We start from the raw sequence: 15,841 nt of genomic DNA, 5'->3' as shown, positions 1-15,841 counted from the left end.
TTATGTTGAAGTCTTTGATCCATTTGGATTTGAGTTTTGAAAGTACAACCTTTTACAGGTAACATGGAGATTAAATTTAACCAAACAGAACTTCTTGGTCTTTTTGTTTGACTGCGTTTTGTTTTGTTTGTTTGTTTGTTTGTTTTTTGAATCTCTCCATATAGCCAAAGCTCCTGCCTCAGTCTTTCTTAAGTGCTAAGAATCCAGGTGTAAGACAACATGTCTGGCCAAAAACCTTACTAATTGCTTAAAGACAAAGGTAAAACGTTTTCTTTTGTTTTGAAATGAGGCCCCACTGTATTATGCAAGGTTATCTTAGACTCCTGGGCTCAACGAATCTTCCTGATGTTTTATTTTATAAATGAAGGTCTTTAAGTTCTTTTTCAAAAATATTTATTTATTTATTATGTATACAATATTCTGCCTGTATATATGCCTGCAGGCCAGAAGAGGGCACCACACCTTATTACAGATTGTTGTGAACCACCATGTGGTTGCTGGGAATTGAACTCAGCTTTGGAAGAGCAGACAATGCTCTTAACCGCTGAGCCATCTCTCCAGCCCCGGTCTTTAAGTTTTTTTAAAAAAAATATTTAAAATTATTTACTTTGTGTCTGTATTGGGGGCACATATACAAAGGTCAGAGGATGATCCATTGCCTGTTCTGGTGTCAGCTCTCTCCTACCATGTGGATCTCAGAGAAGAAACATTGGTTCTTAGGCTTTGTGGCAGTGCAGCTGAAACTAGCTCTTCAGCTCAGAGAGAGATTTATCATATCTATATCTATCTATCTTAAATATATTTAGGACATCTCTACTTTGCTTCCTTCCTTTTTTTTCTTTTCTTTTCTTTTCCTTTTTTTTTTTTTTTTTGAGATAGGGTATACTTGGTTGACCTGGAATTTACTATTTAGACCAGGCTGGTCTTGAACTCACAGAGATCTGCCTGCCTCTGCCTCCTGATAGCTGGAATTAAAGGCACATAACCACCAGATCACTTGCTTTCTTTAGTTTAACTAATCTTGTCTAAAACTTTTTTTTTTTTTTTTTGGTTTTTCGAGACAGGGTTTCTCTGTAGCTTTCGAGCCTGTCCTGGAACTCCCTTGGTAGACCAGGCTGGTCTCGAACTCACAGAGATCCGCCTGCTTCTGCCTCCCGAGTGCTGGGATTACAGGCGTGCGCCACCACCGCCCGGCGTCTTGTCTAAAACTTAATGTTCATCTTTTCCCCCCAAACTTGCTGCTTTTTCTGTATTCCTTCGCTCCTTCAGTGGGATACCAGGTGCTCCAGCTGGAAATGCAGGTAGGTGTCCTGGAGTTTTTCTCCTTCTAGCCTATTCAAGTGTTGGTTCTGGGATTGCCTCCTTCTGCTTCTCAGCCTCTTTCTCTCTCTTTGCCTTCTTGATGACAGGAGGGGGTCACCTGCTCTGTGTTCTTGTCCATCCTGCAACTGTTCCTTCCCTGCAGCTTATTCTTCAGCCTGTTGGCATAAATCAGAGGAACCCCCAAAGCCTGAGGTTGTTCTTTGAGGCGAGACACCTACTCCAGCATCAAGTGTCATTGCCACCATCCCCACTCCTGAGGTTGCCTGAGAGTTTCAGTCCCATCACATAGATTTGCAGTTCCCTGTAATGATCATGGTCTTTTGTTTTGTTTTTTTTTCTTTTCTTTTTTGTTTTGTTTTTAAAATAGTGTTACTTCCCTTCATCATTGAACCCTCACTTGTTCTTCAATTCTCCTCTGACCTGAGTTCTTGCCTTTTTCTCCTACAGACACCCTGCTTTTGCCATTGTGTAGCCTCAGTGTGTGACACTTGGGTATGCTCTACAGTACTTGTTGGAAAACAGGCTCTGTTCACACAGAGCTGTGAATGAGCTGTGTGTGACTCTTCTCAGAAGGGGTTCTGTTTCAGTATTGGTCATTACTGGCCAAGGTAGGGGCAAAAAGATTTGATGATCACAGAGCTGGAAAAGGCTTTTTGTGAGATAAGGGGTTTGCCTCCTTTGGATCACCATGAAAAAACAGGCCAGTGTTCATTGCACCAATGTTAAGATAAAAGTAGGGAAAATAATGTAAGTAGGGCATTCTGGATTATTTGGAGAATTGTCTCCTCACTTTATTGCAAGCTCCATAGGGCAATGACATTGTCCTTTTGCATTTAACAAAAAAAAAAAAATAGACCCGCATTTTAAAAAGAAAGAATTGGAAGGGGTTGAATTACGTTGAGATTTTCAGTTCTCCAGTATGGAAGTTCACTTTCCTTCCAGGGCTCTACTCACCCTGCTTTCTGACAGCCAAGGCTAGGCCTTGCGGTGCCAGTGAGTTATGGTGAATTGGGAGTGATATCCTGATCGTCTTGGCCCTTGGGTGTTTAACTTCCCGGAGTTAATGCCTGTTCTTTAGTGGCACATTATCTTGTGGCAAGGTAGGCATTTATAATTTATATACTGTGTGCTGCTTAAAATAGAGACAAGACGATAATCAGCATCCTGAAGCTTCCAGTTCTCCAAAATAACATTTCTTCAGTTAAGTCTGCCTGTAGGAATTAAGATATTCAAAGAATTAAAAAACTCTCCGTCCAGTTGTCAAATGGGTGTGTCTATTATCCAGCCTTATAGAAGGGGGAAAGTAATTATATTTTAAAAATAAAACTGAGCTGGGTGGTGGTGGCAGTGCACACCTTTAATCCCAGCACTCAGGAAGCAGAGGCAGGCAGATCTTTGTGAGTTCGAGGCCAGCCTCATCTGCAAGAGCTAGTTCCAGGACAGGCTCCAAAGCTACAAAAAAACTCTGTCTCGAAAAACCACAAAAATAAATAAATAATAATAATAAAATGAAACCTTTTTTCCTACTCAAAAATCTTAAGATTTCCATCTTTGTAGTATTCAAGGAACCTGATTATTGTCAGAGAGGGTTTTGGGCCAAGGTTGCAGGACAGATAGGAGAAATGCCTTGCTTGGTAAAGGACCAAAGCCAATATGCCACTTGTGTGCTGTGATCTTGGTGTCCAACCATTTGGGTTGCTGACTCTGGCTGAAAACACACAGAGAGTTGGCTTTTCCTGTTGAGTACTGGAAGAAGACTCTACATTCACATCTATTAAAGCTGGGAGTATGGTTCAGTAGTAGCATACTTGCCTAAGAAGCGCAAGATCCTGAGTTTGATCCCTAGCACTTGGTGTGGGGGGAATGGTAAAGGGATGGGCAAGATGGCTAGTTGGTAAAAACACTTACTGTACAAGCCTGTCTACAAGAGTTTGGTCCCCAGAGCCATATAGCTCCACATATTCATTTCACATACCCGACACAAACATTGAGATCAACCATTGAGGTCGGCCTCTGGTTCCTCAGGAGCCATTCACCTTGTTCATGTTACCTATTGGGTGTGTGTGTGATGTGAATGCCATGGTGTGTGGGTGGAGGGAGACAGAGTTTCTCTATGTAGTCCTGATTGTTCTGGAACTTGCTCTGTAGACCAGGCTTGCCTTGAACTTGGAGATCCTCCTGCCTCTGCTTCTTAAGTGCTGGGATTAAAGAACTGCACCACCATTGCTGGGATTAAAGAACTGCACCACCATTGCTGGCTCTTTTTTTTTTTTTTTAAGCTTTATGCTCAGTGGGACCTGGGTTCCTTTATTAGGCTGGTTGGCACCCCCACCCCCGAGATTACAAGCATGGGCCACCACAACCAACTTTTTTTGTGTGGGGGTGTTTCAAGAGGGTTTCACTGTGTAACCCAGGCTGTCTTGGAACTCATTCTGTAGACCAGGCTGGTCTCAAGTTTACAGAGATCTGCCTCCTGAATGCTAGGATTAAAGGCATATGTTGCCACCGCTAGGCTCACATCCAGCTTTTTACACGAGTACTGGGTTCCAACTCAGGTTCTCAGGCTTAAGTGACAAGCATTTTACTGAGCTGTCTCCCAGGAGGATAGAGGTTTCCTGGTGGGGATGGGAGAAGAGCAGATACTTCTGTAGTCAGGTGATCTTATTATTCCTTTACATTCGCATCTCAGGATTGCTCTTGCATATTTTTAATATGATCATAGCTGTATTCAAGTGTTTATTTGAATGTTTATTTGATACATGGGATGACTGGGGTGAATATCCAGTAAGCAGTAACTAAGAGGTAATATAGGAAAAATCTAATTGACTGAAATCCACTAGGTGGCAACATTTACTCAGCTGCCCTGCCTCCTCTTTTCCTATGAAGATGTTTGAACTTGCTTTATCCACCTACACCATTGAATAGCAGAAAAAAATAAAATGGTTTAGCAGAGATTTAAGTGTTTTTGAAAGTGAGGCTATGGAATAAACATGCCATAGTTAATTTGTATATTCATCACATGGGTTGGACACTGAGCATTTAGAATTGCTTTTTGTGCCTGTGGGCAAGTTGCTTCTGCTTGGACCCAACCAGGCATCCTGATAGAGACCTGAAACTGGCCTATCTGGTCTCTCATGGTTCTTCTGCTCTACAATTTGTGGCTTTGGTTATAATTTCCATATATTTAATTTTTTTTTCCTGGTAAGACTAGTCTTTAAGTTAAAAAGAGAATACTTAACTGTTTATCAAACGGCAGAGTCATGATTTAAAACAAAAACAAAAACTCAAGCCGGGCGGTGGTGGCACATGCCTTTAATCCCAGCACGCAGAAGGCAGAGGCAGGCGGATCTCTGTGAGTTTGAGGACAGCCTGATCTACAAGAGCTAGTTCCAGGACAGGCTCCAAAGCTACAGCGAAACTCTGTCTCAAAAAACCAAACCAAAACAAAACAAAAACCCAGTCTCAAGGGAGGTTGCGTTTCACAAACTAGCCATCTTCCTGGGCTAATTTAGGCTGCTTGACTCTCCTAAATGAGGCTGCTTACTTACCAGGTTTGCTAAACTCGCAGCTTCAGGGATATTGCGATCTGTACAGAACTGTCCAAGGAGGTATTGTGTGTGCTCTGCAGCAATTGAGCCATTAAGCTCTAATTGGTATTTTCCCACTCATGGTTTTGTGTTGGAAGCTTTGAAATTATTTAGGAATTCAGTGCTCATCAGCCATTTTGGTGACAGTAGAGAGTGCTGAGAACAGTTTTGTGTATGAACTGATTATGATTTTTGCTTACAATGTCCTTCCCTGTTGGTTTGTTATATTACAGATGAAATGGAAAGGGAAGGACCTGTTTGATTTGGTGTGCCGGACACTGGGGCTTCGGGAAACCTGGTTTTTTGGACTGCAGTACACAATCAAGGACACTGTGGCCTGGCTCAAAATGGACAAGAAGGTTGGGCTAGATCTCCATGAAACCAGTGGGAGAGGCTTGTACTTTCCAGTTGTTTTGTTTTTGTTGTTGTTTGGTTTGGTTTCTTCCTGAGCGTGCACTTAGCTCATTTGCTTATTGTTGGGGTATCACAAGGACATAGTAAAGAAGAGGGCAATTTTTAATATTAAGTCATATATTTAGGAAACAAGTCCTACAGGCATTTCTGCTCTCCAAAGACTCCCAGACAAGCAGGATTCACCATGTCTAAACCTTGACCAACTTTTCTACCCATTGTCACTACCCTGTCTGCTTTTTGGCATTATGCCCTTCCGTTTATTGAACCACTAGTCAGGTTTTATGGATAACATTACTACTACCTTTGTATACTTTAAAAAAAAAACCAACAATAAAATGTCTTTGAGAGATTCTCCTAGGACTCATGTTCATTTTTTTTATTTTATTTTAAATAAGTCTTTGAAAACACCAAGGCCCAACTGACTCAATCATTAGCAAGACTTAAGGAATAAAGAGCCTGAGGAGAAGGAGCAATGCCCATTTCCTCCTCAGGATTCTCTGAGGTTTCTTAAGCACATGAAATCTAGGTTTCTAGTAATTTTGAAGGTGGCTTGAAAATGGCTCAGGGAGGCTGCCCATTTATGGGCTCATATCCACACAAAGACACGCCTGTCTATTTTCCTGACTACCTAACAGTGAACACAGCTGAAGAACATGGCCAAAAGACCTCTGATTCCCAAAGTGACTCCATGTCCAATTCTGACCCTAAATGGTGCCCCTGTCAATTGCCCCTGAAGTTATCTCCTGCATAATGTAATAACCAGCAAAAGTCTCACCTTACTAGTGTTAAGTGAGATATTCAAATTGTGTTCACAGCATGTATGTGGTGATTGCCTTCATGCTTAGAACTTTTGATCATTGTCAGTTTCTGTGGTCAGTTCCAATGATTAGAAACTCCAGGTGCCACAAAGAGCCAGTGCTGAGGTGGGCAACTAGATTAGACTTATTGTGAGTCCCCTGAGATTCCACTGGAATTCAGGCAGGCATATAGAGAATTCTGAAACACAGCAAAGCTTTCTGTGTCTTTTTATGATTCTCAGCAAAGTAAATTTTAAATCATACCTGAATGTTAGCCAAATGGATATTAGATTGGGGGCATCAGGAGTCATAGAACCTGCTGCTCAAAGGAAATAAATTATGACACATGTTAATGGAGCCTGGTAGCATGTTTATGTCCTGAAATGAAATTCACTCTGGAGAGCAGATGGTCCAGTCTTTTCAGGGGGTGTTGAGATTGCTAGAAGATTAAAGACAGTGGTTTACTTACTGCGTGCAAGCATTTTGTGACCATCACTGAAAGATTCCACGAACAAAGCATTGCCATGATGGCCATGTTTTACTTCTAGTATTCATAACATATAAACAATGTCACAAAGATCTAGTTTATTGTGTTTAAGTTGTATTCCAGGGGAACCTATTAGAGTGGTCTGTAAAAAAAAAAAAAAGGAATAAAGAAAGATGTTACTATTTCAGAATACATCTTCAGTCTTTCATAAAGGATAATGCCCAAGATCTTTGAGTTATACATTCTAGTTTTATAGCTATTTTCTGTGGCTTTGACACTGCTGCTCTCTCTGTAGCTCTGGTCACCCCTTGAGTTTATTGATTGTTTGATTCAGAACCCCCTATGCGAAGTAGAAATTATCTCTTGCTATGGATGGCTCTGTGAATCCTTCCAATTGTAGAAATACAACCTTTGGGAAATGGGATGCTTGTAACAAGGGAAAGGATTTCATACCTTCCCTGCAAAGCATACTCTGATAACAGTACGTGAAGAAGAGGAGCCAGCACAGCATGTCTTTTGTCTGAAATTCTGCAGGTGTTGGATCATGATGTTTCGAAGGAAGAACCGGTTACCTTTCACTTCCTGGCCAAATTTTATCCTGAGAATGCTGAGGAGGAGCTAGTTCAAGAGATCACGCAACACTTATTTTTCTTACAGGTACACTGGCTCATGCTATCTCCCCCAGTACTAAGAGGATCGATTTGAGTATGTTTACAGAAGCAGCCCAGGCCAACCCCTTGGAGTTGACCACAAATGCTTCTATACTGCAGAAAATATTTTGTCTCCAAATAGTCAGTCCTTTTGGTTCAGTAATGGAAAAAGAAAAATCTTCAGAATAGAACTTTCCCTGAGTGATGAGAATTGGTGTCAGATGGAATTGCAGAGGTGTGATGATGCAGCACAGACAGAAGCAGGTTATAAACCTCTATGACCATGGAGCCCAGTTTCTTCTAGCTAACTTGAAAGCACTCTGAGGTTATAAAGAAAAGCTTCAGAGGCTTAGCTTAGTTCCTCTAACTGCCGACACCAAGGCAGTTCTTCTGAATGGCAGTGACTCTGGTCTGACCCTTGCCTAAGGCATTTCAGACAGCATGCTCTGTGCTACTCTGGGTGTATATTGTCATTTCCTCCTTCACTGGATTGCAGGCCCCTTAAAGATAGGCTCGTTGAATATACAGTTGGTATTCTTAAATAATTCTTCAACCAAACTGAAGAAATTGGGTGTTTCAGAATTACAAATTGACCATCTAGGGACACAGGGAGTTCCTTATTTAAGGATGGAAACCTTAACTTTGTCAGAAAGCCTCCTCAGTTTTATGGCTATCTGTGATGATTGATGCTGAAATTGCTTATGTGCCCCAAGGTAGCCCACTGTCTGTGATGTGACAGATTGTAACAGGGTATTAAATGCATTGACTTCCCAGAAGTACACCTGGGATTCTTCACACAAGCCTTGTAATATGGAGCCTCTGTGTTGTGTTCAGAATATAGATTGTGAACTGTGACATTACTCTCTGTATAATGCTGTGTTGTGTTTTGTGTGTTGTTAAGAGGATCTCACTCCATAGCTAAGGCTCATGCCTCAGCCTCTAGAATGCTGGAATGTGTGCTCCATGCCTGGCTAACTAGTTTCTTTTACAAAGGAGTTTCGTGCATACATGCATGCATGTGTGTTTTAGGTCAAAAGGTAGCCCTTTCAGATTTTTTGTATTTTGGTTTCTTTTTTATCTTTTGTAAAGATACTAGGAGTTCTGAAGGTTTCACTGCTTTAGAACATCTCAGCTTTTATTTTCATGTAGTTTAAAACCTGGGGAGAACTGTATGTGTGAATAAAGCCACATGAAGTTTCTTTGGGGTTGGGAATATAGCTCTATAGAATGCTTGCCTTGTATTCATGAAGCCTTGAGCATAGCGAACTTTTGTAATCCACAGGAGGATCAGAAATTTAGGGTCATCTTCAGTTACATAGAGAGCTTAAGACCACCTTAAGCTACATGAGACCAGACTACCTTAGTATTATAGGAATGACTTTCCTGTGAGTACTTGAGGCAGCACCTGGCCTCCTGTGACTTTTGCTTGATTTTCCTTCATACTGAGATGTTAGATTGTTTTTGTGAGTAAGCAAGGCAACGTCTACTAATATAGGAATCTGTGAAAAGAGTTGGCTTTCCTTAATGTACCCCCACTTCATGTGGCTCTCTTGTCCTTGTGTCTGGAACATCATACACTGCACCACTGTACGGAGTTAGGTGCAGTGAGATATGTTAATTCAATATTATGGCTTAGGAATTATATTTCCTGAACCTCATGTGTACTTAAAAGTTGAATCGATCAAATTTTATTGCTTCCTTTTTCCTTAGAGCAGCACATTGAAAGAGATGACTTTTTTCTACAGTCATAATTCAGTGGCCTTGATGCCTTTTGTCTTGTATGAAGATTTGAAAGTAGCTTCCATCTCTTCTAGGACTGTGTGTGCTCCACAGGGCCCAAGACTGAGACAGAGTGCAGCCACCCTTAGCCATAGCCCCCATCAGTCTCTGCTGTAGTCAAGCAGATCGTCTTTACTCTCCAGCCTTGACTCTGAGGAGAAGAGATGAGGGCTTTTGTGCAGCAAGCTTACTGGCAACTTCTTAGAGGCTGAACTCTCAACTGGTCTGCGACACTTTAAAAAAAAAGTCTCCTTTGTCAGAAAATCATTAATAGGCTGCTTTGGCAGTCCTCGTTTAGAATACCTGCAGCCATCCGCTGTGACCAGGCGGACTGCTGTCTTCCAAACATGCCATCTCATGGTCTCCTCCCCTTCCCCTTCTCTCTCTCTGTCTCTCTCTCTCTCTCTCTCTCTCTGTCTCTCTCTCTCTCTCTCTCTCTCTCTCTCTCTGCCCCTTTCAGGTGAAGAAACAGATTTTGGATGAAAAGATCTACTGCCCTCCTGAGGCTTCAGTGCTCTTGGCTTCCTATGCTGTCCAGGCCAAGGTGGGTCCAAAGAAAGAAAAATGTATTCTTCCTCAGCATTAACATGCCACAGCATGGCTCCAATTTTCCATTTTTTTTTTTTTAAATTTTGGAGACTTCAGAACAACTTGCCCCTGAAAATGAGATGTCATGAGAGTTGGGTATCTACTGTTGCTGCCATAACTTCTGCATATTTTGTATATATGTATATTGTGTATACAAGTGACAAGCATATCATTCTAATGACTTACAATTCATTCTAAGTGAATTCATTCAAAAAGATGGATTCTCTATGTAATCTCATTATGCACATGTGGTTCATTACATTCATTGCATCAGCTTCGTTTTATTAGTCAGGGAAAGTGAATTTATGGTCTCTAATTATGATCAAATGAGGCCTTTAGGTGAACAGGACCCAGATTCTCTATCCAAACTCATCTTTCCAGAGAATACATTCTTAGAAGCCACACTCCTGGTGAGGCCCCAGTAAGTATACTTTGTGCATGTGGCTAGGAGCTGGGTCTGCTGAGCCTGCTGGGCCCATTGGTGCTGTCTCATCAGCCTAATGTCGTTTATTCTCGGTTAGACAGTAGACCAGGAGTGGTGAGAGAGGAGCATCACTGAGTTTCTGTCCCATTATAAGGCCAACTAGAGTGTTTGATGACCCTTGAGTTTCCCACCTTACTCACATTTTCAGATCAAAGCCAGGAATGACTTGTTTGCCATTTGTTTTTTTTTTTTTTTTGTTTTTTTGTTTTTGGTTTTTCGAGACAGGGTTTCTCTGTGGTTTTGGAGCCTATCCTGGAACTAGCTCTTTTAGACCAGGCTGGTCTCGAACTCACAGAGATCCGCCTGCCTCTGCCTCCCGAGTGCTGGGATTAAAGGCGTGCGCCACCACCGCCCGGCTTTGTTTGCCATTTGTAATGGGAAAAGGGCTTCAAAGTGTGTGTGCTGGTCAGGCCAATAGAAGCACAGAGTCAGTTTAGTCATTTGATGACCCATTAGTGTCTGCTGAGTAGGCACAGGGCTTGAGACATGAGGCTTGTTAACTGTCCCATGCAGGCACTACAGCAAGTTCTGCCCTCAGTGATTCTCCAAGGTCTTTGGTAGCTTCATGGGTGAAGCTAGAGACAGAATCTATGGCTTTAGAGTTATATTTTATACCTTCCTTGAAAAAGGAATAATTGAGAAAACAGAAAATGGGCTGTGGTTCAAGTAAAGCATATGCTCCTTTTATGCTTTGATCAAGAATATTAGTAACAGGAAAAATGTATCCTTTCAGTCCTAACAGTGACAAAGCAGTCATCATTACTTTCCTTAAATCCATGTACTTGGCTCATAGTTGAGCTCCTTTTTTGCATGTTTTCTCCTATTTGAAACCCAACCAAACTCTCAGGGATATTACCTCAGTCTCAAAGGCTATGGGTTTTGGGTCACAAATTCAAAGGCCACTTATTTGGGAGCAGAGGGGTGGGATCGTTTTCAAGGAACAAGCAGATGTTTGCTTGAACAGATTTCACCGCAGGAAAGCCCTACTTATTTGGCTTCTGACAATTTGGAGATGAAAGTGATTCACAGACAACATATGTGGTTCATATGGAGGTAGGTGCTCGAACTATTTTTTCCGGTGTTAAATTTAGAAATCTTACAAATACAGGTAATTTCTAGCTTTTAAAGTCTGTATTCAGGCTGGGTGTGGTAGTGCACACGTTTAATACTAGACAGGAAGGTCAGTAAAGTTCTCAGTCAGCCACCTTCCAATCTCTTTAAAAGTAACATAAAGTACCCTCTGCTCTTCATTAGAGAATACACAAATAAGAAAAAAATTGACCCTAGTGTCTAAGATCATTGCTGTTTGCCATGATGTATATGTTGATTTTTTATTATTAAAAAATACTGACATTTAAAAAAAAAATACTAGATAGGGCAGCCAGAACCCTGTGAGTTCCAGGCCAGCAAGGGCTGTAGAGTGAGGCCCTGTTTGCATTCAGGAAACCATGTTACCAGCTTCTCAGACTACTGGTTAATAGTGAGCACATATGTAGAATGAGCCTTATCTATAATGTTTATCAAAGTGCTCAGCAGACTATTTCACAAGATATCCCATGTAGTATTTTTTGGAAGCCAAAGCTGACAGGATTAAAGGTTAGAAAAGATGAATGAGCTGGGCGTAGTGGTACACGCCTTTAATCCCACCACTTGGGAGGCAGAGGCAGGAGGATCTCTGTAAGTTCAAGGCCAGCCTGGACTATAATAGTGAGTTCCAGGACAGGCCAGGGCTACACAGAGAAACCCGTCTTGAAGAAAAACAAAACAAACAAAAAAGATGAATGGTTTGTTCAGGGTCAAAATGCTTTTATGTTATTTCTATACTTATGAAATGTACAAGCCACTTGTTTTGTTGTGTTTTGTTTTCATGGTACAGGGGACAAAACCCAAAGCCCAACACGTGAGGCAAGTGCTTTACCATACATGCCTCTTCGTGAAGATTGAAACAGTGGGATGAAGGGTAGAGCCAGGCTGGAAACCCAGGTGTCCAGGCTGCCTGACCCAGCACTTTGTTCCTGCCCCTTCACTGTCTAGTGAAGTTTGTGGAGGTCAAACATTAACTTTCACTAAATTCTAGTTTCATTTACAAGATGAACACTGGGGCTGGAGAGATGCTCAGTGGGTAAAAGCATTGTCTGCTCTTACAGAGGACCCATGGTCAATCCCCAGCATCCACACACAGCTCACCATTATCTGTAGCTCTAACTCCAGGGGATCTTACCCCTTCACACAGACATACATGAAGGCAAAGTACCAATGCACTTAAAATATAAGCAAACAAAAACAACTTGATGGTAGGATGCTCATTATTAATATTAATTTTACCAATTCATAAGTAGAAAGTAGATCTTCCTATTTACTGATGCTTTTTTTTTTTTTTTTTTTTTTGGTGTTTTGAGACAGGGTTTCTCTGTAGTTTTGGAGCCTGTCCTGGAACTAGCTTTTATAGACCAGGCTGGCCTCGAACTCACAGTGATCTGCCTGCCTCTGCCTCCCAAGTGCTGGGATTAGAGGTGTGCACCACCACTGCCCGGCATCACTGATACCTTCTTAAATGTCTTAAGTTTTTAAGTTTTTATGATGTAAATATTTCACTTGTTTGGTTAGAGTTACACCAGGATATTTTACATGATTTGTGGCTACTGCAAAAGCTGTCATTTTACTGATTTCTTTCTTGGTTGTGGGTTAACATTGTATTCAACTACTTGAATAAAAGTTTTTGTCAGTAGGAGTTTCCTGGTGGAATTTTTAGGGTCATAATGTATACTATCATGTCATTTTCAAATAAATACACTTTTAGGTAATCCATACTTGTTCCTTCCATTATGTACAGTTTGTTTTCTTCCTAGCCATTTTGAAACAGAAAGAAATTCTAGAAATACGGAGAAGTGAAACTGAGCTCATTAACACATGGAACATAATTGTGTGCAAATGTATTCATTACAGTATTTCAGCTGTTGGGATGATAGAGACACACTTAATCCCAAAGCATAAAGAAACAATTAACTTCAAAATATAAATACAAATATTAATCACATGGTTCAGTCAACAAGAACCATATTTCTTGGTTCTTGTTTGAGTTATGCTAGAATGAAAAGAATAGATCAGTCACATGACAAGCAAAACCATCTTGCAGTTTTTAAGCCACGTGTTGATTTTATATGGACAATTTAGTGTTTCAAGTGTGTTTTTCTTTCTTTCTGAAATATGTTTGTGCTGAAAATTACTAGGAGAGAATAAGGTATCATTCATGAAACTTTGTGCTGCCTGTAGGCTCTTTCAGAAGGGAGAAAAGAATAGTGTGAGATGGAACTGGAGAGATGGCTCAACAACTAAGAGTGCTTATTACTACTGTTCTTGAATCAGACCTGCATCTGCTTCTCAGCAGTTTACAAACCTGTAACTCCAGTTCTGGGGCATTCAGTTCCCTCCTCTGGTCTCTGAGGGCTCCTGCACACATGTGGTACACATATACTCACACACAAAGGCTCACACGCATACACATAAATTAAAAATAAATAAGTCTGCCCAGGCTTTTTGTTGCGTACCTTAATCCCAGCACTTGGGAAGCAGAGGCAGGAGAATCTCTGTGAGTGTTGAGGCCAGCATTTGACCAGTTCCAGGTCTGCCAGGTCTACATACAGAGACCTTGTCTCAAAAATAATGCCTTTAAAAGTATGTTCTGATCTAACTTACAGCAGCAGCATGTGAGAACACCTGCTTTTGTACATCCTTCACAACAATGGATATGATCAGTCTTCTGAAGTTTCGCTGTCCTGTTTCAGAAAAACAGTGGGTTTTGTTTTTTTATTTTTTTATTTTTTGGTTTTTTCGAGACAGGGTTTCTCTGTGGCTTTGGAGCCTGTCCTGGAACTAGCTCTGTAGACCAGGCTGGTCTCGAACTCACAGAGATCCGCCTGCCTCTGCCTCCCGAGTGCTGGGATTAAAGGCGTGCGCCACCACCGCCCTTGTTTTTTTTTTTTTTTTTTTAAATGTATTGATTTGCAATGGGACTAAGCATCTCGGGTTAGCTGGCCATTTGTTCTTTTTAACTCTGCAGTGACTGTTTATGACTTGCCCCTTTTCTGCTATGTTCTTGTCTTTGTCTTATTGATTTATAGGAGCTCATCTATGGTGATAGCAACCTTTGTCTGCTAGTCTTGAGAATGATTTCATCAACCACTATTGTTCCCACCCTCTCCTGTCTGGTACTTTTATGGATTTTTGTTTATAGGTTTATATCCTTGATTCATATGGAATTTAGTGACTATATGTAATAGATATTTTACACAGATGGTTACAAAGAAAAGAAGAGAAAATATATAAACTGAGAATGGTGGCACATGCCTTCAATCCCAGCACTCAGGAGTTTGAAGCCAGCCTGGTCTACATAGCGAGCTCTAGGACAGCCAGGGTTACACAGAGAAACCATGTTTCAAAGAAAAAGAAAGAAAGGGGGGAGGGAGAGAGAGAGATTAAGAAAAATAAATGTCAAACTTTGTTTATTAGAACCCATTTAGAACATTTGGTCTGATTTTTTCCATTGCATACAGAGAGGAAATCAATACCCAGAAAGAGACTTCTTTTAGCTTAGGCTTTTCAGATGACTTGTCCCTAGCTCCTTGGGAGTCTGAGGCAGGAGAATTGCTCAAACCCAAGAGTTTGAGGCTAGCCTGGGCAACATAGGAGATACCCACACACCTAGCCTCCTGAAAATAGGAGAGAGAGAGAGAGAGAGAGAGAGAGAGAATTGTGTAAATAAATGGTGAGTTCTTTGACATTGTAGTATTGGAGGTCAGACTCAGGTCAGTAAGCACTTTGCCACTGAGCTCTACTCCCAGCCCAAAGCAGCAAAGAGCAATTATTTTGTTTTTGTTGTTTTTGATTTTTGATTTTGAAACAGGGTTCCTGTGTAGCCATGACAGTCCTGGAACTTGCCCTGTAGACTTTAAATTCAGAGATCTGCCTGCCCCTTCCTTCCAAGTCCTTGGATTAAAGGTGTATGCTACCACTGGGAAGTTGATATTTTAAAAGAATTAATTAGATATTTATGTATTATTGTGTGTGTGCCTGCCATAGCGCATGTGGAAGTCAGAGGACTACTTAGAAGAGTCGGTTCTCTCCCCTGCATCATGTAGGTCCTGGGAATTGAACTCAGGTCGTCAGACTCAACAAAGGCACATTTACCTGCTGAGGCATCTCACAAACGCACGATGGTTTTTGTTTTTTGTTTGTTTTTTCAATAATTAAAAATTACATTTTTTTTTCATTTGGCAGGGGTGAGGTTGTGATGGGTTGTGACATGGGTGTAGAGGTCAGAGGACAACTTCCACGAGTTATTTCTCTCCTTCCATCATGGGTTCCTGGGATAGAACTTAGATCATTAGACTCAGCAGCAAAAATTTAACCGCTGAGCTATATCACAAACCCAAGAAAAAATATTATTATTATTATTATTTTGGTTTTCGAGGCAGGATTTCTCTGTGTAGCTTTGAAACCTGTCCTGGCACTAGCTCTTGTAGACCAGACTGGCCTCAAACTCACAGAGGTCCGCCTGCCTCTGCCTCCAGAGTGCTGGAATTAAAGGCATGAGCCACCACTGCCCGGCTGAAAATTTTTTTAATTAGTTATTTTTATGTGTATGGGTGTTTTACCTGCATGTATGTCTATGTATCATGTGCATGCAATTGCCAAGGAGACCAGAAGAGGACATCAGATATCCTGAAACTGGA

General features: G+C 41.2%; 1 protein-coding gene across 3 annotated transcripts in view; it reads left to right on the top strand.

The window, feature by feature from the left end:
• Positions 1–15,841, top strand: part of Nf2 (neurofibromin 2) — a 96,370-nt gene that overhangs the window by 32,022 nt on the left and 48,507 nt on the right. For all 3 annotated transcript variants that reach the window (XM_005366144.2, XM_005366145.2, XM_026788715.1), the window contains exons 2-4: positions 5,144–5,269; positions 7,143–7,265; positions 9,498–9,581. In XM_005366144.2, the coding sequence (XP_005366201.1) occupies positions 5,144–5,269; positions 7,143–7,265; positions 9,498–9,581 (333 nt within the window). The remainder of the gene's footprint in view (positions 1–5,143; positions 5,270–7,142; positions 7,266–9,497; positions 9,582–15,841) is intronic.

Source organism: Microtus ochrogaster, unplaced genomic scaffold (assembly GCF_000317375.1).
Source record: "Microtus ochrogaster isolate Prairie Vole_2 unplaced genomic scaffold, MicOch1.0 UNK6, whole genome shotgun sequence".
Classification (NCBI taxonomy): Eukaryota; Metazoa; Chordata; class Mammalia; order Rodentia; family Cricetidae; genus Microtus; species Microtus ochrogaster.
The sequence above is the reverse complement of the archived record's forward strand: the minus strand, read 5'-3'. Positions and strand labels throughout refer to the sequence as shown.